At 54.9% G+C, this 19,566-nt stretch overlaps 1 protein-coding gene across 15 annotated transcripts in view; it reads left to right on the top strand.

Moving 5' to 3' along the window:
* The first annotated feature begins 13,034 nt into the window (after positions 1-13,034).
* Positions 13,035-19,566, top strand: part of FUBP3 (far upstream element binding protein 3) — a 40,666-nt gene continuing 34,134 nt past the window's right edge. For 12 of the 15 annotated variants that reach the window (XM_074608382.1, XM_074608378.1, XM_074608384.1 and 9 more), the window contains exon 1: positions 13,062-13,205. In XM_074608382.1, coding sequence (XP_074464483.1) covers positions 13,119-13,205 — 87 coding nt within the window. In that variant the 5' untranslated portion in view covers positions 13,062-13,118. Of the gene's footprint in view, positions 13,206-19,566 lie in introns of all 15 variants that reach the window. The other 3 variants (XM_074608385.1, XM_074608380.1, XM_074608375.1) reach the window with 2 other exon arrangements.

The raw sequence follows: 19,566 nt of genomic DNA, 5'->3' as shown, positions 1-19,566 counted from the left end.
TTCCTGCCTTGTTTGTTTGCTCTTCTGGCCCAGCGCTTCCCCGAGCCGGGCTTTGTGAAACTTGTAATGGATTAAGTGCCTCTGAAGGACGAGGAGGGGGGTTGTCGGTACCTTCTTGTGAAGGTGGGGAGCAGGGGACATCGCCCCGCATGCTGCCGGTCCGGAGGGGTGAGCCGGGCGGCGGGGATGGGTTAAGAGGATTTGAGCCTTCCTCTTTTGTCGTTGTTTTAGTGCGTTTTAAGAGCAGACTTGGGGCTTGTTGAAAAGGAAAAAAACAGGGAAAATATCTTCCAACGGTGCTGCGGGAGGAGAGGAGCTGGGCTGGGCAGCAGGTTTCTCTCCCATCGTGCCTGCGTGGGATGTGGGTCCCTCTATCCCCGGGGCTTGGGACGCAGGTCGGCTCAGCGAGGGAGACCTGCTCGGAAATGTGTGGTGGAAGCAGGAGGAAAGAAAGAAAACACTTTCTAACCCATGGAAATGCCTAGGATGCACTGCAGCTCTGCACTGCCGAGGATGGGGAAGGACCTGGTTTGGGATGTCCCCGTGGTGGGTGTCCCCAGGCCGGGAGCCGAGACAGTCACCGCGGCTGGGAGCGACGCGCCCTCCATGCTGCATCCTGCAGTGCCTGGCATGGCCGCGGGGCACTGGGCAGCCCCATCCCAGTGGCTGGGATGTGCCGCTTCCCAACACATTTGGGGAGCAAAAGCAGAGCTGCCACCAAAAAGAACACGTTTGCAGCCCCCGGGGGGGACGGCCGGGCCCGGTGGCCATTTGGGGACGTCCAGGCATGCCCTGCCTGCCCCACTGCGGAGCCGGGGAGTGTGACAAGCTCTGACATCACAGCTGGGAAAATAACATGTTATTTTCCCAGCTTGGATGTGACTTTCCCTGCTATTACTGGCAGCAACCATCTTGGGAGGAGAAAGCAGCAGAGGGTTGTCAGGTGAGGGGGGAGAAATGGTTTTCTGGGCTGGTGGAGCCTGTCCGACCCCCGTGGGGTGCAGGGAGGGGGGATGCTGCGCGGGGCCGCCCCCTTCCCTACACCCCATTGCTTTCAGCAGCAAGTCCGCGCTGAAAGTGCAGCTTCATGTGGGGTCCCATGTGAGCAGCATCCCTTGAAATCTCACCAGGAGCCATCTCCTGGGGGGATCATCTAAAAACCAAGATGGGAACAGAGCTGCTGCCCTCCTGCATGCCGGGGAGGGATGCTGCCCCGGCCGTGGGACAACGGGCAGCCCTGTAAGCTGTGAGCGTTACCTTCCCTGCCTGTCCTTGCAGCGACGGGGCTTGGCCATGGCAGAGAGGTCCACTGGCAAAGTGGAGTTCGGAAGAGCTTGGTGCAATGAGGAGCTGACGTCTGTTTTGGGGAGGGGGAAAAAAAAACGCAGAAAAAAGTGTCACAGCAGAAGTTTCTTGTTCCCCAATGCACGAGAAATGCCAGCCGTGCTTGGGAAGGGCTCATCGGACAGGCTGGGCCACTTCTCCCCAGGGTGCTTAAATCATCGGCTGGAAAAAGCCATTTAACGCTGAGGCCTTGCATCTCCTCCAGCACTCGTCCCGCGGCGCTTCGGAGCCCAGACCCAAGGGTGCCCCGTTGACCATGTCTTGCCGCACCCGCTGGGATGTGCGGTGAGGTTTCTGGCTGAGGGCAGGGGATGCTGCGTACCGCGGCAGCTCCAGCTCCGTGAGCTGCTCTCAGGGGCGGTGGTGGACGGCAGCTGCGGACGCGGCTGCTGTCAGCCGGGGAGGAGCAGCGTGTGTCGGCTTCCAGCTCCTGCTTCCAACTAGGCTGAAAGTACATCGTGCTGGTAAAGCAGAGCTCAGTGTATTCAAAAAGCCAAGTCAAACCCAATACAAGTCTTGCAGAAGGAAAATAAAACCTCTTGAGAATCGTGGGGTCGCAGGATAGAGAAGACCCAGCAAGTGCCTGCCCTTTCCCCTCGGCGCAGCTACTGGGGGCTGCAGCAATAGGATGCTCTGAGCCAAACACCACATATTTAATTACTTTACTACTTTAATTACCGTCAGCGCTTCCAGTTCCCGTGATTTGGTGGCTTCTCATTGCCCTCCTTGCAGTTTCCCAGCACCCTGCCCCCCCCTGGTGCATCTCAGGGAGGTATTTCAGGGGCTGGGGCCGCCAGCCTCGTGTCGCAGCAGGAGGGAGAAGCAGTGGGCGAGCAGAGTGTTGTGAGCAGCTCCTGAACCACCTGGTAACTCCCTGGCAGAGGTACTTTGGGGATAACTTTTGGGCTTTCAAGGTGGCAGGCTTGTTTCTACAACACCCACCTGGCTGTAAGGGCAGTGAGCATGGGCTGGGGGCTCCCTGTCCTTGGGAAGAGCCGGGAGGGACCCCGGGAAGGGACCTGGGTCACTGCTGGGCTTCAAAGCTCTTCTGCGCATCCCCCTGCAGCGTCACCCATCGCTCGAGCTCCAGCCTACTCCAAGGCAGCCCCTCGCTGCCCTGGGGCTGGGGATCCCTGGGGATGCCTTTGGGAAGCTGCACCCCCTCTTTGTGCCATGGGGCTGCTCGGCCGCCCTCCCAGGCTCCGGGGAAGGGCTTGTCCGGGGTCACTGCAATCGATATCTCATCTGCAGGCTCTCCTAGCGGAAGTGATGGTATATTGGAACATGGTAATGGGTCTTGTCTAGTGGAAAAGGCTAATCTTCCCCAGCTGTACAGGATCTCCGCAGGTGTCCTCCGGCTCTCCCCACTGCCACCAGCCCTGCAGCCAGCCAAGGAGCAGACACGCTGCTTTAAAGCTGCAGCAGTCTAATTTATTGCTAGTCCCAGCGAGAGAGAGCTGCCTCCAGCCCATCCCCGTGGGGTGCAGAGCCATGGCCGGAGCTTCCCAGCGAAGGACTGGCACCCAGGGTGGCACCACACAGCACGGGTGGCCGCGGCAGCTCACTTCTGCTGGCTCAAAGCAGCGGAGGTGACATGTCCTCCAGCCCCGCTCACCTGGGGATGGCATTTCCCCAGGGAGAGGAGGAGGAGGATGAGGATGTGGGGACAATGCCAGGAGGGATTGGACCCCTCAGAGTGCCACCTGCAAGCGTAGGTGGGAGGCAAAAGTGTGCCGCAGGGAAAAGCAGGGGGGAAAACGCCTTGATGTTAATTTGGCTTTTTTGGCAATGCGCTCGCTGCCTGGCAGGGCTCACTGCACGGCACTTGGCCCCTTTTGCCTGTCCCCAGGGATTTCTAGCAGGAACAGGTCTCCCCTTCCCCTGCCCTGCTGGCCATCATGCCCAGGTGGGCTTTGTACATGCCCGGGGGGGTCCCGGTTTCTAAAAGCTGACCAACCGACGCCGACTACCGCAGCCTGCTGCATCACTATGGCAAAATCAATTTTCCCGTTTCTCTGGAGGTAGAGGTAATTACTGGGTTTAAGGTTTAATATGCACGTGGATTTTAGCGCAAGCGTTGCCAAGAACAACTCAGAACAATGCACAGGTTTGGGCAACACGTCCTGGGGGCTTGGATGTGGCCATGGAGTGAGGAGCCCCAAGATGTGGTCTGCAAAGTGGAGGGCCCAGGGGCTCGGGGGGGCCCATCAGAGGCCAAGTTGCCATCAGGTCCCACAAAGGTTGTGTCAAAATCCTGCTGTTCAGGGTAGGGATTTTTTCAGGCAGAAGACAGTAGGAATAGATGGGTGTTAAGAGAAAATTCCCAGGGGGACAGAGCAGCTGTGGGGCTGCTGGGTTTTTGCTTAAACTTCATTTTATTGGGTGGAGAAAGGAATCACTGGGTCCATGCAAGGAAAAGGGGTGATGGAAAACTGGGGAGGTCTTGTGTGGCTGTGCCTGTGGGACTGTCCCCACTGTGTCCCCTCCTAGGGCTCCTGTGGGGTGTGTGGGAGGGGACCCTGGCCCACTTCTCCCAAAGGAGAGGGAGAAAAATCCTCTTGTGCTATCCAGTATCGTGTAATTTTGGGCAAGCTGTGGTCCCTGGGTGCTGGTAATGGTCCAGCAATGCCAAGGATGGGGTTCCCCCCATCAGGGACACTGCTACTGGTGGCACGCTCACGGGAAAAACACAGGAACCCCCCGCGATGAGCGCTTGGTCCCCCTTTTCCTTTGGATACGTGGCTCTGAGCAGGTTTGTGGGAGCACATGGGTCACAGGCCTGCAGCACAGCACGGCTATTAACTGCTTCCATCTTTCCGAGGGAAAGCCATCCCCCCGGTGATGTTGGGAGTCGCCGGCCGCCAGCTTCCCAGGCAAGGGGGAGATGGTCGCCTTTGTAAACCCCTTAACAAGGTGGCTTTGTGTCCCCGTTTAACAAGAAGCTCCCTTGCTCCTTCCCTGGGAGTTTCCCAGCGCCAGATCCCTGAAAGCCAGCTTTATGCTCTGGCCGGGGACGCGCTGCCGTGGGGCCGGCGGGGATCAGAGGGACACAGGGGCCCTTCTGCACACCCCTGACAAAAGGCTGCCCCGGGGGGACAGAGCGTCAAAGCTCGGTCGGCTCGGGGGGGACAAGGGACCCACAGAGGAGGCTGCAGCACGAGCCCGCTGTCCATCTGGTCACTCGATCGCGGTGGGCAGCGACCCAGCGATGCTCGGGGAGGGCCAGGGGGGTCCTTCTGGTCCATCCCCCTGGAGAGGGGGCAGGGAGAGTTGCTGGGAAGGGACAGGTAGGTTTTGTTGGATGCAGGTAACCAGATCCACGGCCGTTGGTGCCTTCCTGCCCTCTCCTCTGGCTTTGGCGGGGGGTGAGAGATGGGAGGTGGGAGCGAGGAGACCAGGGCTCCAAAGCGAGACCTCCCTTCAGAGGGGACGCTTCCCCTCGGCTGGATAGAAATGGGCTTAGAGAAAGCCTTGGGGTGTCTCTGCAGCACTCCCGGCTGGACCAGGGCATGCGCCGAGGCAGGAGGGACCACTCAGGAGTGATGCTTGGCTACAAGGGGCACCCTGGTCGTGGCAGAGACATTGTCCATCCCCGTGTCAGCGTCTGAGCTGCCCTCTCCCACCTCCTTACCCTTCCCTGGGGGCTCTGCAGGCCTCCTCTTGGTTTGGGAGCTCTTGCCCTTCCCTTGTCCCATCAGCAAGTGCCCCGTCTCGCCTCCCCCCTCCAGCCATCTGCCTCTGAGCCCACCACCCAGATTTACTGTCACGCGTTAAAACCGTGGCTCAGCGCCAGGGTCAGCATGTCACGGTGGCCCCTCATCGATTTGTTTTACCTCCCCTTGGTGAAAGCACTTTGGCCCCCGCTCCCTCAGCAGCATAAGGGGCTTCCCGAGGCCCCCAGCTCTCCCCTTGCCCATCCTGGACCCCGTGGGCACAGGCCGGTGGGCGGCCAGCTGAGCCACTGGTCTCCTGACCCCCCCGGGGCACCTAATGTGTCTCCCTGGTTTATCTGGATCAATATTTCTACGAGAGTGAGGAAAACCCCTCTCGGCAGGGAAGAGAGAGGACAGGGGGTCCCACTTGTTTGCACAGCCCCACGGCTGGTTTAGTGCTTGGCTGGGCTGGGCCTCTGCTGGGGGATGGGAGGGCAGGGAGACCCCAAACCAGGGGTGCCAGCTCAGATGGGGGGCATTTGGGGTCTCCTCCTTTCAGCAAATGTTTGTGGGTCTTGAGGTCTGTGCCAGGGAGTGACAGCCACGATGTCTTGGGTCCAAAACCCGAGGATCTGGGGTGGCTTCAGCCCTCGAGCCCCCCACGCAGCAGGCGGGGGGGTGCTGTGGGCGGTGGGGCGGCAGTGAGGGGTGGTGCAAGGTGCTCACCGGGCTCTGGATGAACGGCGGAGGAACCGAGCGATGCTGACGGCCACGAGCAGAAGGGAGAGAGCTCGGTGGGGTCTGCTTCTGGCTGCCCGGCCTTCAGGGCTGGGCCAGGGACCTTTGAACTGTTTTATTTGGGGGTGTTTTTACAGGATCCTGAAAGTGAAGGTAAAAGATGCATGTCGGTTTTATAAGCCCAAGCTTATTAAACTGCTGCCGGAGACACGACCGGGACGGCAGCCTGCAGCCATTCCCTGTGTGCTCTGGGGGATGCCCGAGGCGTGGGGGCTCTTGGTCTTATGGCTTGGCTAAGGGAATCGGGGCAGAGAAAATGGGGATGACCCTTGAACACCACGCAGGCTGCAACTGCCCCTGCTGAAGGCGCCATGCCTCCAAAACCCCTCCAGTCCCCAGCCCCGTCCCATGGCATGGCCACCGTCGTGCCTACGGGTTCCCACGCTGGTGACCAGCAGCCGAGGGCAGATGCACGGCAGCGCGGGCGGCCCGAGGAGAAAGCGGGGGCTCTTGGCAACTCTGCCTTTTGCTTTCAGCCTCACCCTCTCGCTATTTATCGGTGACTTTTGTCCTTGGCCAGCTTAGCGGCTGAAAGGGGCTGTATTATATCACACGTAGGCAGCTCCTGGGGGGAGAGGGCCGCGCTTTCTGCTGGAACAAAGCACGGGTTGGCTAATTCCCCTCTCCTCCCGCAGCACCCAGGTCCCATCTGGTTGACAGAGTTTGCGCCAGTGTCTCCTGCTATTAAGCCCCCACTTGCCTGCTTGAATCGCTCGAGCTCCCCCCCGCCCCTGTACCCTCGGCCCCTTTTTCTTGCTTTATTTTTCATTTTCCCCAAAGCCGGGCAGAACTTGCTCCATGGAGTGATGTCAGATGTGTGCGAAGCAGACCAATAAAACCTAATGCATCCCCCTCTTTGTCTGCCGGCCTCTCCAGCGCCTCACATTTTCCACTCAGAAAGCCACTTAAAACACATCAGCAACAATCCCTCACAAAACAGCCACTTGTTGGCTAATTGTGCTGAGGACCTGCGCACGCCGCATTGCGCTTTCCTGCCGGAGAGGGTCCAACGCTGCCAGGAGCTGGGGCTCCCCGCCAAGGCAGAGGGTGACGGGGACCCTCAGCATCCACCAGGATCGGTCCTGGGGTCTCAGCTGCTTCCCAGGGGTTGGTGGGGCAGGGATGCAGGATGGGGATGTTTCAGTTCCCTGTGGCCTTGGGTAGGTCTGGAGAGGGTGGTGGCAGAGCTGGGAGCGGGCTTAGCTCAGGACCCTCCTTTGCAGAGGGATGGACAAGCAGATGGAGCCAGCAGAGATGCCTGGAGCTCTCTGTCCTACCTGCTAACTCCTGCCTGGGCAGGAAAGCAGGCAGGCACGCTGCCGGTGGGATGGGAGCTCAGGGGAGGAGACAAGGAGGGTGTAGGGACCCCACCAGGCTGGTAACTTTTTGCTCGGTACCTGTGATCCCGGGGTGATGGATTTGGGTGCTGAAGGCTGAGAAGACTCAGCTGCCCCATGCCTTGCAGCTCGGAAGGATGCTGGTGGGTTTTGCCGGAGGGGATGGAGGCCCAGACACACGTTGGTGGGCAGATAGGGTCAAAGTGAGAGATGCTCCATGCGGGAAAGGAGGCAGAAGGGCTTGAACCTTTGCCTGACAGAAGCATCCAAAAATCCCTCCCCGAGGAGGGCCCATCCTGGTTGTGGGGTGGGGGGAGAAGCCATCAGCAGGTGGTTAACCTCTCCCTTTGCATCCCAGGGGCGAGAGCATCCCACTGCCCATCCCTCTGCCACAGAGAGTGCCCCAGCACGCCCGGCCTCTTCCCCCCAGCAGACAAACAAGTGCTTGGAGTAGCTCCATTTATTTTCCCGCAGGAAAACTCTGGCAGCTTTTCCTGCTGACACCCGCCGCGTCCTGGGGAGCAGGAGCCGAGCTGCATGTAGTCAGAGCCTGGTCTTGAGGGGGAAACTGTCACACCATTTCGCTTAAGGCTGTCTAATCCTATGCTGGCTCGGGGCTAATTTGAGGCTGACGAGGAGGTTCAGTGCCAGTGCCGGCAGACAGAGGTAGCGGGGCCTCCTGGCGAGCGCTGTGCTGGGCGGGCAGCCCAGAGCCCTCCCGGCGGGCGCTGTGCCGCAGAGCACACCTGCCCGCGCTCACCTGCCCGCTGAAATGTCACACGGGCAGAGTGGCGCTGGGAACCAGCAAGAGCAGGGTCCAGCTTTTTGTTTTCCCTGCCAGGAGCCCTGTTTTTGCCTGCTCCGGCTGGGTTTGGTGACCGGGCTGAGTCTCTGCCGCGCTGCCCTGGCCAGCAGCAGCCAAGCGATGGCCTCCTCTTCCCAGCGCCTTGCTTTGCTGCCGGACCCGCAGCGGGTCGGTGGGGGACCCGGGGGCAGGTCGGACCCCACGCCGGCCACACACCTGGGCAGCGAGTGGGTGCCAGGGGAAGAAGGGGTTAAGCCGAGCCAGCACCGGCAGAAATCAGAGGACTGCAGGTTTGTTGCCGGACTGGACTGTCCCATCTGTCACCAGCACAAAGACAAGCCCTGTCTCAGGCTGGGCTGTCAGCGAAGAGCCCACCACTACATTAGGACTCCATTAAGGGGAGACTGGCGGTGGGAAATGGCAGCTGTCAGGGCACTATCATTTCTCCTGTAATTCCTCCCGCTCGCTTCTCAACTGCACTTAAATAGCAGGTCTACCCACTGGGCCAATTTTGCATTTTCTTCTTCCCGCTGCTCCTCTTCGTTCTTTAAAGCCGCAGCTCCCTGGGCCCCTTCCCTGCAGCTTGCAGCCACCTTCCCCTTGCGGCACCTCCACGGGGAAAGGGCTCACAGGCACTGCCAGCATCCCCACTGCCAGGGCGGCTACGGAGCTGCGACAATGCCAGCCTGGTCTGCACTGGTGGGCTCAGCGATGGGACTTGCTGACTCCTGACCTTGGCACAGGGAGAAGGGGAGGTGGCTTACAACCTCCAGGGATGGGTTTTCCCTGGACAGGCAGCATCCTTCCCATCTCCTGCCATCTGTGACTCTCTCGAAGCTGGTGAACGTTTGCTGGTCCACACTGCTCTTGCCCCAAAGCCCGGCTGCCCTCTCTGCGAAGGGGGCCAGCGTGGGCAGGACAGTGGACCTGGGGACCATGTTTGGGGACCACGGGCCATGCCGGAGCAGGGTTTCTTCCTACGGCCACCAAATCTGCCTAATCTTTCAGTGTTTGGCAGAACCTCCCGGGTTGCACTCCCTGGTACAGTCATGAACACCTTGGGGTGGGATGATCCCCTGGCGTCATGCGGTCTTTGGATCCATCTCAGCACGGCATGTGTGACCTAGGGATAAACCCACGGACAACCAGGTTTCCTGATGGGACAACATCACCTGGACGCCCTCAGGACCTGCAGAGAGCATCTGCTCCAGGAGAAGCCTTGGAGAAACATCTCAGCATGGTGGAGACCCCTCACACGAGCCATGTCTTCACTGGGGGGCTCCACGCTCACACCTCTCCCAGGAGCCCCCAGGGCTGCCCACACCCTGCCCTGCCCTCACCGCGTCCCCTGCCGGACCCGGCGCTGCTGTTGCGCCCCACAGAGCCTCCTCTTCTGCGGGGGGATCAAAACAAACACTTCTGCGGGGAAGTGCATTGTGGTGGTGGTGCTCGAAATAAATAACTAATTTCTCCCTACATGATCTCAAGGAGCACGAGGGGCGTGAATAGCAGGGCCCGGTGTCGGGCTGACTGGACTCCCCGGTGCGGTAATTCAGAGGATGACAAACATAAGCCAAAGAAAAATGTTGAAAAATGGGCACTTCCCGCAGCCCTGAGCAAAGGAGCTATTGCAGGGTTTGGAAATAACGAAGGCAAAAAGAGGGAGAGGGGGGAATTTTCTCATTGAGACCAAGTGAAGTGCCAAACAAGCTGCTATTATGGTGGCTTTGAGAGGCACAGGGAGGGGGCGATGGGGAGGAGAGCGGGGGGAAGGAGAGGAGGGAGGTGGGGGAGAAGAGAGGGAGAGAGGGCTGGAGGGAGAAGGGTGGGGGACGAGGGGGACACGAGGAGCCAAAGGTGCGAGGTGACACGGGGGAGATGGAGAGACGACCAAGTTTTGTGATGGTGGCAGGGCCACCGCGTGCCAGCGCCCCGGCCCTCAACCCGGGTCCCCCGCATCTCCCCATCCGTCCCCCATCCTGGTCCCCGGCCACCTTCCACTCCCCGCACCCACCACCACCAAAAGGGAAAAAAAACAAAAAAAAAAGAGATGGAAAGAAGGAAAACAAAATATCTACAGTTGTCGAGACAAGGGGAGAAAAATAGAGGCAAACATCCATAATTTTCTCTGTGGGGCTTTGCAGTAATTGAGCCATTTGGATAAAAATAAAGGCAGCAGGCCCTTTAGGTACGAGGAGCTTTTGCAATCCAAGAAGCCTGAATTATGCGCCTTGTATCACTTGAAACCCCCCACCCCAACACCCCCCTCCGCCTCCCCCGTGCGACACCAAACCACTTTCCCTTTTCTTCTTCTTCTCTCTGTTTTTTTTTTCCTCCTCCTTTTTTAAGTACCCTGTCAAATGGCGTCCAACGAGAGGAGAATTTCAGCTGTCACAACTAATTTCAGCGCGCGCGTGTGTGTGTGAAGGTGTGTGTGTCTTGGGTGGGGGGAGGCGGGTGATGGAGGCATAGAATCACTCCTTTCTTTTTTTTTTCCTCAAAAGGAAGATTTACATCAGAAATTTGTTTCTGGAAGTGTTTAAGGCCCGTAATTTCCTTCTTTACAATTGGTGTCTTCTTCTCACTGGGCTTCCTCCTGGTGATGGCCGGGGCTCGCTGTCACCCTCCTGGCAGCCTGATCCCTTGACCGTGGTGTTGCCCAGCACTGAGGAGGTTCCTCTGTCTCTTGCCAGGGGTTGAGACCACCCAAATTCGTCTCTCACAGCCCCAAGCTGGGTCTGGCAGCAGAGGCCACAGCTCTTCTCTGCTGGCATCCCAGCGCCGGGGGCTTTTGGCTTCAGGTTTGGTCACCTTTTTTTGCAGCCACTTTGAGGTTGTCGTTAGCTGGAGGATCACAGGGTGAATCCTCCCACCTGGGACCTGCCTGGGGAAGAGGGCAGCTGGTGCAGAGCCTGTTGAGTCTCCCCAGCCAGGGCTAGGAAGGGGAAAAATCCCTGAATCCAGCAAATTATCCAGGTGGTTTGCAAGAGAGGAAGAAGCAAAGCCCTGGGCATGGCTGGAGAAGTGACCTCCACCATGGCCAGAAGACAATGGGGTGCGTGTGGGGATACAGATCATCTTAAAGCCCTTCCCCATGGGCTGGGTTCCTTTCTCCTAAAATAAATGGGCGTTTTGCTTAAGAACATGAGCACGACTTCTGGAAGGAGGAAAGGCTGGCGATCGGCAAGCTCACCGGTGTGATGTAGGTGACCATCAGAGCACTGTGCGTCCCAGTGAAGAAGCGTGTTCCCTGCTCTTGGAAAGCCACCAGATAATTTCATCAGCCTCAGCAATTCCTGCCTACTCATGTAGGCGCAAATGAGATGCATAAAACTGGAAAGAGCAAGAAACAGCCGAGAAGGAAAGCGGCACAACCCGGGCCGCAGGTTGAATCTTGAATTGAATACTGGGTGCCTTTGGGAGATAGGGTCTGGGATCGTGGGACTGGGACTGTCTCAGGCTTGGGGGGCAAACCCAGCCATGCTGGGCTGGCGGTGGGCTGTAGTTTGGGAGAGATCATCTCTCTCTCCTGCAGCTGCACCTGGGGGGGTTAGGACAAGTCCCCCCATGCTGCCAGGCTGGGCGGGACAATTGCTGGACCTGGGATCCCACCATTCACCCCCTCCTTTTTGCTCCGGGGACCCAAATGGCAGCTGGGATGCCCAATGTCCCTTGTGTCCCCCCCAGTGACGTAAACTGTGCCACCATCCCACGGCAAGGCGTTGCTCTCATATCATGGAGGACACCATGAACACTCCACTCCACAGCCAGCGTGCACCCCCACCCAAGGGAGTCTGTGCCCAGGCAGCAGGTTGGGTGGCAGCTCTCGTGGGACACCCCCAAAAGGCACCACCATCGCCCTGGTGTCCCGGATGGTGAGGGCTGGGCAGGGGCCGCGCAGCAGCGCCCTGCTCGAGGAATGAGCTTTGCATGTTCTTTGCATTACTCCTTGACTAACTGGTCCTTGCATCACCCTGGAGCATCCTGCTGCTCCGCGGCGGCGGGAGGGCTGGGACAGAGGGCTGGGTCAGAGCTGGGGGCTCCAGCCCAGAGGACACAGGGGTGCCCAGGCTCCTCCTGGAGCTCCAGTTCCCGGCGGAGCGGGGCAGAGCTCTCTGGAGCACCCTGGCACCCTGCATCCAGGAATCATAGGATCATGGAATAGTTTGGGCTGGAAGGGATCTTAAAGCCCACCCAGTCCCCCCCCTGCCCTGGGCAGGGACACCTCCCACCAGCCCAGGTTGCTCCAAGCCCCGTCCAGCCTGGCCTTGAACCCCTCCAGGGATGGGGCAGCCACAGCTTCTCTGGGCACCCTGGGCCAGGGGCTCACCACCCCCACAGCTTCATGTAACGTGTCACCACCACCATGGCAGTGCCTGGCCCATGGCGGCATGGCCAGAAGCTTGGTCCTCAAACACACGCATGAAAATAGGTGGGAAACGGGTGCTGTGGAATGATGTGTTTCCACAGAGGGTGTTGCATGGTGGTTGCTGGTGGGACGCCTCTGCCGCCACCACCGCAGCAGGGATGGAGGGGATAGCACGAGCTGGCAGGGCTTGGCACAGGCAGGGACAGGATGGCAGGAGATGGCACAGCCTGGGCAAGGTGGCAGGTGCTGGCAGGGGATGGCATAGGCAGGGACAGGGTGGCAGGGTCTGGCAGGAGATGGCACAGGCAGGGGCTGGCAGGGGCAGGGGGTGGCAGGGGTGGCACAGGCAGGGACAGAGTGGCGGGGGCGGCAGGGGCTGGCAGGGGGCGGCAGGGGCACGGACGGGGTGGCAGGGGACGATGGCACGGGCAGGGGGTGGCACGGGCAGGGGGTGGCAGGGGCAGGGGGTGGCACGGGCAGGGGGGGGCAGGGGCAGGGACAGGGTGCCGGGGCAGCCCGGCGGTGCCGCTGGACCATGTCCCCGTCCCGCCGGTCCCTCGCGCGCCGGGGGGTCCTGTGGGGCGGGGCGAGCCCCAGCCCCGCCCCTCCCTCCCTCCGGCACGTGAGCGGCCGTGACGTGCGGCGCGAGCCCCCTCCCAACCGCTCCCTCCCCGGCCCCGCCCCACCGCGGCGCCCCCGCCCCTCCCGGGCCCACTTCCGGCGGAAGCGGGGGGCTCTTTCCCTTTCCGGGTGCGGGTCCCCGGGCGGAGCGGCGGGACGGCGCGGCGGCGGGCGGGCGCGGGGCGCGTGTCATGGCGGAGCTGGCGCAGGGGCAGAGCGCAGCGCCCGTGGGGATCAAGTCCGAAGGGTTCGTGGACGCTCTGCACCGGGTCCGGCAGGTAGGCGCCGGCTGGCGGGCCGGGGGCGGGAGGAGGCCGCGGGGTGCCGCTAGGCCGTGGGGCTGAGGCGGGGCGCGGAGCCGCCCTAAGGGGGCAGGGCCGCGGCCTCGCTGCCCCTCTCCCGGAGGACGGAGCCGGCGGCCCCTCTCGGGAGCTCCGGGGCTGTCCCCTGCGGGCGGCGGCGGGGAGAGGGGCAGGCCGGGGGGCGGCGGCGGCCGGGCTCCCTGACAGGCCCCTACAGCGCCAGTCGCGGCCGGGGCTTGTGACACGGCAAAAACCGCTGCTCTTTGGGGAGGGAGGCGATCTGCAGCTTGCAGGAGCTCTCGTTGTGAAGCTGTCCTCCTGCACTTTGCAATGGGTGGGTGTGAGCTTAATGTTAATTCGGTTTTTAAATGAGGCCTTAATTGTGCGTTAGGCTAATCAATAGAAGCCCTGGCAGAGGGGGAGCTTTGCATTCCCTCCTGAGAGGGGGGAGTGAAGTGCTCCCCAAAGGAATCTCTGAGCTTACGCAGCGCTGAAATAGAAACTTTCACTGGAAGCGCCCAGACCTGCAGAAATCAACACCCTCGTTTTCAGTACAGAATATTACAAATATTTGTGTGCTTCTTGGTTTGTGGAAAGTGGTTCCAGAAACAAGAAGCCAATTCTCACAGCGTAGATTTTGTGACTGTTCATCACATCTCTTTTTCTGTGTCTGTCACAGGTGTTTGTTCTATCTCTGAACAGGTTGCATTTGTGTTTAGTAACTGCACCTTAACAAGGTGTAATACAGCTAAATACGAGGACCACAGCCCAGCTGGCACTTAAAGATCTTGACTTTATTCTTTCCAATGTTACAGGCCAGGTGGGAGAAATCTCCTCCTGTTGCCCAGAGTTGTTTTTCTCATTTCACTGAGAAACTTCTGAAGAAACTAAGCTGGACCCTAAGACCTTTCAAGGAATCGCTCTGTTGGAACTTAAGTCGCTTACTGTTGCTCGCAGCTCACTGGTGAATCAGAATGGCAACAAGTCCATGTTCTGTGCAGTCTCAGCGACCTGTACAGAGGCGCTCACTGTTCTAGATGAACACTTTACACCTTCCCACAGGAGATCACAAGCTGTTCTTCGGTCGTTGATTTCTTTCTCAGCATAAGTATTTCAGTAGGCCGGTTATGTGTTAGCTGCCTCCTGGATGAGGCCATGCATTGCTTTTTTCAGTGTCTGAGAAAGCGCTGTGGCCTTGATGGTGTGTGATGTCTGAAAGCTTTGCTGTTAGCCCAGGTGATGCAGTTAAATTGAGAGGTCTTGCAGCTGTGTTTGTCTTGATCTGATCTTCTGTTAGCAAAGGCCTCTCGTTGAATATCTGGTAATATTATTGCCTGCTAGCAGTTGAATAATCTTTGAATAACCTGTTTATGTAGAAGAAAATAATTATTTGCTTGTCAGTTGCAGCCTGTTTAAACTACTTTGTGAGAATGTACCACTCATCTGATCAGTAACAGGTTAAATGTGAAAGTGAGATTTTTTGGATGGTATTAGACTAAAACATAGCACTAACTGAAAACTGATTTGAATTGCTGCTGTGTGGGTGCCATCATCATATTTGTAGGGTGGACCTGTGAGTCTCCCTAACCCACACATGAAGGAGATGGAATATTAAATAATCCTTCAGCCTAGCTATGCTGACTCTGATTTTGCTGTTCGTATGTTCATTATACTTGAAAGAATATGTTGGGTGTCCATGAGCCTATGACTGGAGTTAGTCTGAACTGGAAGATTTAAAAATCTTCCAAGCTGCAAACTTCAGGTCAGGCGTTGCAGCGTAGCAACCTTCCTGCTATTTTCACTCTGGAAACAAGCGTGTTGGGAAATGTGCACTCTGCACGTGTTCGTGGCAGCACAGTGGCCTACACTTTTGTGCAGTGAGTTGTATGCTGCCTGTTGAATGTGACTTTTTTGCATTAGTATTTGTGGGACGAAAAGAATTGTTGGCAAGTGCGAAAATATGCCTCACCCCCCACCCAAAGTACTTGATTTAATCTAGTTCTGTAGAGGCTTTGTGAGGGATTAGGTGGTCTATTCCCGCACAGAATGGCGGGACCAAATCGTCATTTATTGGCAAATGTGAATGAAGATGGTCTTCATTGCTCAGTGGATCGATATTTGCCTCACCACCCAAGCAATCTGTGGTGGAACCTCCTGGCTGAGAGTCAGGTGGGAGGTAAAGGCTGTTACACCTAACACTTCTCTGGAGGTGATGGCAGAGCTTTCACCAAGTGTGCTTAACGCTGTATTTGCCTGAACCATGCTGATCTGGTACGTAGATGTCAGTTTATACTTCTGGCCAATGGTGTAGCCTTTTCTGAATATTACTTTTGCTTTATGGGGGGGAGGGAGCAGAGGAAACAAATTCAGTTGTAGTTCTTGCTTCGTGGGTTTTTATGGCATCCCTGGCTTGATGTTTGAACTCTTTCAAAGTTTAATCTTACACTTAAGACTAGTAATCAAATTTACTAAATTCAGTTCTCGTGAGAACCGTAAAACTAAAATCAGAGTGTGGAATACAGTGCTTAGTTATTAATAACCAAATAATTCAGGATGGGAAAGACTTTCCTCATCAATGACAGTAACTGCATTCTTCAAAGTCACTGGGGTGTGAGCTGACATAAGAATAAGGAATCTGGAATGCCTTTGAAGGAAATGAGTTGTACCTTGCTTTCAGAGCGTGTGCTGGACTTGCTTGGATTTTTTGTGGACTCTTAAATATTTGAGATATATGAAAAATTACTTTTTCAACTGAATGCTGGGGCTTTGAGATGGTCTGTCCTGCGTCTACTGCACCACTCCTCAGGTGAGTTTGATGGATCATAGGTGGTGACTGATCTGTCTAGCTGCTCCTAGGCAGGGTGGCATTTGAGTGGGGGGTGGAGAGAAAGAGAGGATGTTTGCTCCCCTTTTGAGTAATGGTATGAGAAAATAAGCAGAGCTGCCTGTACTTTGGACAAAAATGGATTTCTGTTGGACTGTCCTTGAGTATTTTTCTTATTGACAAAACAGTGTCTGTCTTGGTTCTTACCCTCTGCTGTTCTCCTTGGCAGTCTCATTTTCAACAGAACACGTGCGCTTGCAGCACTTACTGATTCCTTCTTCATACGTGTGCTATTCTTCTTGTAACCTGCTGTACATACTCTCTGAATCTGAATTTCTGGGAATGCTATGAAGAGGCTGTGGCTGCGTAAGCCCGTAGCGTGCCATCTTGAGTACCCTGAAAGTGGATGAATATCCTAAGAGTCAACAGGCTGTATGTTTAAAATCCCTTTCTATTATCAGGTTCCAACTTCTAATTTCAGGGGGTATGGAGGATGTCTTAAGACTTATGTTTCTCTGTCTCCTTGCAGAGTACTTTTTCAGATCATCCTCAAATAGATTTAGGGCTTTGCAGTTACTCTGGTATTTAGGAAAATCACCAGTGACATGAAACTTAAATGGTTGTTGATGGTTTCACTGTTTCCTATAGAGCTTTGGAGAAATAGCTGTCATGCAAACTTGAGTATTCTGCTTGATGACCGGGAAGAGTAGCAGAAGCACTAGAATTGTCTTGAGAGGGTCAGATAACAGTGCCTTATTGTTTTATATCCTGCTAATACCTAGAATTGGTGATTTTATTGGTTGCTGTTCTTTTGCAGGACAGCATGGAGAGATTCTTCCCAGAATCTAGGCTCTTGCTCTCAAAAGCTGAATTCTACAGATATTGGTGTTTGAGTCCTACTGTACCCAGCAAAGAAGCTTTATATTTAGAAGTGTTTTGGTATTACACTGTTTTTAAAGGGTGTTAAAGGTATAGGAGGACAGAAGTGCAAGGTATAGGAAAACATGTATCCCTCACACAACTTTATGGGTTATTTCATTGATTTTTCTTGGCTTTACCATTGCAGTTTGTAGCTTAGGTTTGGGCTGTGTCCTTTAAAGTGTTTGTTGGAGAGCTTTATTTCGGGGAAAGCAGATGCAGAAACAGTTCTGTGGTAGTGATGCTCTTTTCCTGTGTATTTCAGAGCTTATTAAAATAGATGTATTGGGTTTAGAAAAAGGAAAAAAAAAAAAAGGAAAAAATGAATACTGACATAGAGTGGGACAAAAGCACTGACTAGCAGTACATTACTCAAGGTCATTTAGTCAGATAAGAACTAGGTCTGCTTACTTTTGCTGTGTTCTAACTTTTGTGTTTATCTCTCTGCTGAGCCTATAGTGGAAACTGAGGTTCCTGTTTTAAGTTGAACATAAGAAGTTAAAATGTATTTTAACTGCTACATCTACTTTAAAAGCTGAGCTCTTAATTTTGCAGGGTATTTTTTCCTGCTGTAATGAGGTGGTGTGTTGTCTGCATGTAATCCGGTGGCAGCTGGGAGGCTTTAGAGATAAGGGTGCAAGTTTAAATAGAGGAGGGGAGGGGGAAAAAAAAAAAAGGAAAATTTTCCAAAAGCTGATAATGTAAAAATTGTTTTGACTTTCTTATTTTGCCCTTTACTTGGAGGATTCTGTGCCAGGGCGATAGTTGTATGCTAAGCACGAGTAGGGGTTTGCAGAGCTCTCCTGCCCTGGGAGTGGACAGCCTTAGTGCTGGTGATCTGTTCGTGCACACCTTTGTGCTTCCTGATAGCTTCCTTTTGTAGGCCACTTCTGCTATCCACAGACTACTTTTTTTCTTTTCCTTGAGTGTGTGGTGTCAGCTCCAAACTATCAGCTAGCAGTTTCTGCAACTTAGAGATTTTTTTTCAAGTAAATAACTACTAAGAGCAGGAGGGTTCACGAAGGGCATGTTAAAATCAAATGTTCCAAAATGTGCCAGAGTATTTTATACCTGACCCTGTTCCTTTTGGCATACGTTTGTAAGTTATTATGTGAAAGCTGTTAATAGATTGTTATAAATTTTTAAATTTATTTTTCAGCATTCAAGTAGACCGAAAACATCTGGGCTCTTTGTACCTTCATTAAAATCCTCTGCATCCCAAACATGAGGGACGTGGGCAAAGGGCTGGAACCGTGGATGTAGTACAGCTTTCAACAAAAAAGCAAGATATCACCTGGCACTCCCTAGTATGGAGTGGCTGAGGGGTAGTCGATGCTAATGCTTTCAGAATCAGCTTTCTATGGGCTTATTAGTTTTCAGGGGTGGTGATATACAAGGTGCTTGTCATCAAAGCTTTGCTACATGATCACTGTGGTGGTCCCACAGGAAGACTTTTTATTCTCCAGTTCCTGACATTTCTAACACAACAAAGTTGTTGACTTACTAAAAGAGGACAGGAGGGAATGGACTATAAGAAAATGGTCAAAACTTGGAGCCTTTTTCATGCAAGGCATTGAAGAGAATGTTTTCAATTCTCTTTCTAAAAGCAGTGCCCTCAATCTTTCAAAATTATTTCAAATAGCTTTTTTTTTCAGTACCCTGTGGTTCTGAATCTTGGGCAGTTGTTTATTCCACTGCAGCAGCCAGTAGTGTCAACAGAGTTACTTTAGGTGTCTTTCTGTTGCAGTAAAACTCAAATTTGAGAAACATGTTTAGTTCTGTCACTTGCCCTTGTCTTCATTTAAAACAGATCTCTGTAAAATACACTTTCATCTGTTCCTGTTGCTTATTCTCTGGTGAAATCCCAGTTATAATAGAGTGAGATCAGACTCTTAGTAGAGATCCTATTCAATGGTTTTCTTTTTGCTGGAAAAGGAAGCAAATGCTGTAGAATACTCTGTGCTTTGTATTTTTTCTGTAACTGCTTTGTTCTGCACTTACTTCTTATAGCGAAGTACTTTGGGGGGGGGTGCTGTGAGATTGCAGTTTGCCTGTCCCTGAAGGGGGTATTAACTGGGGTGCAGCACCAAATTAAGGCACCTGTATGTTTCTAGAGTAGGTTTACATCAGTTAGCTGGGAGAACAGGCAAAAGAGCTTGCTTCTGTCACCGTCTCTCTCTACAGATGTTTCCCAAATGTCATTAGAGACAAGCTTAACTTTTCACTTTTATTAAGTGCTGCTTATGTCTCTCTCTCTCACCTAGTTTATTTGCTTAACCTGGTCCCCTTACTGTGATACCTGACTGTCTCCTCTTTCCTGTAAATATCCTCCTTGCATCCTGGCGTGGCAAGGAACGGCTGTTATCCCCTGTAAGGGGTGGAAGCAGAGGCACAGGCAGCGCTGGTCGTGTTCATGCAGTATTGACCACTGCAGGAAATGCAAACTAATTCTGGGCTAACAGTTTGCCCACTGGCTTATTCTTCATACAGTAAACACAGGGTGATCCAGTCTCTTTGAGGAGGAGTTCCCAAACCTGTCCTTGTGCTGTGTATTTTCACGTTCTTCTCCCTCCGCTCCCCCCACCAATGTTTGGG

This window comes from Larus michahellis, chromosome 15, assembly GCF_964199755.1.
Source record: "Larus michahellis chromosome 15, bLarMic1.1, whole genome shotgun sequence".
Classification (NCBI taxonomy): Eukaryota; Metazoa; Chordata; class Aves; order Charadriiformes; family Laridae; genus Larus; species Larus michahellis.
Note: the sequence above shows the minus strand (reverse complement) of the source record. Positions and strands in the feature narration are given on the sequence as shown.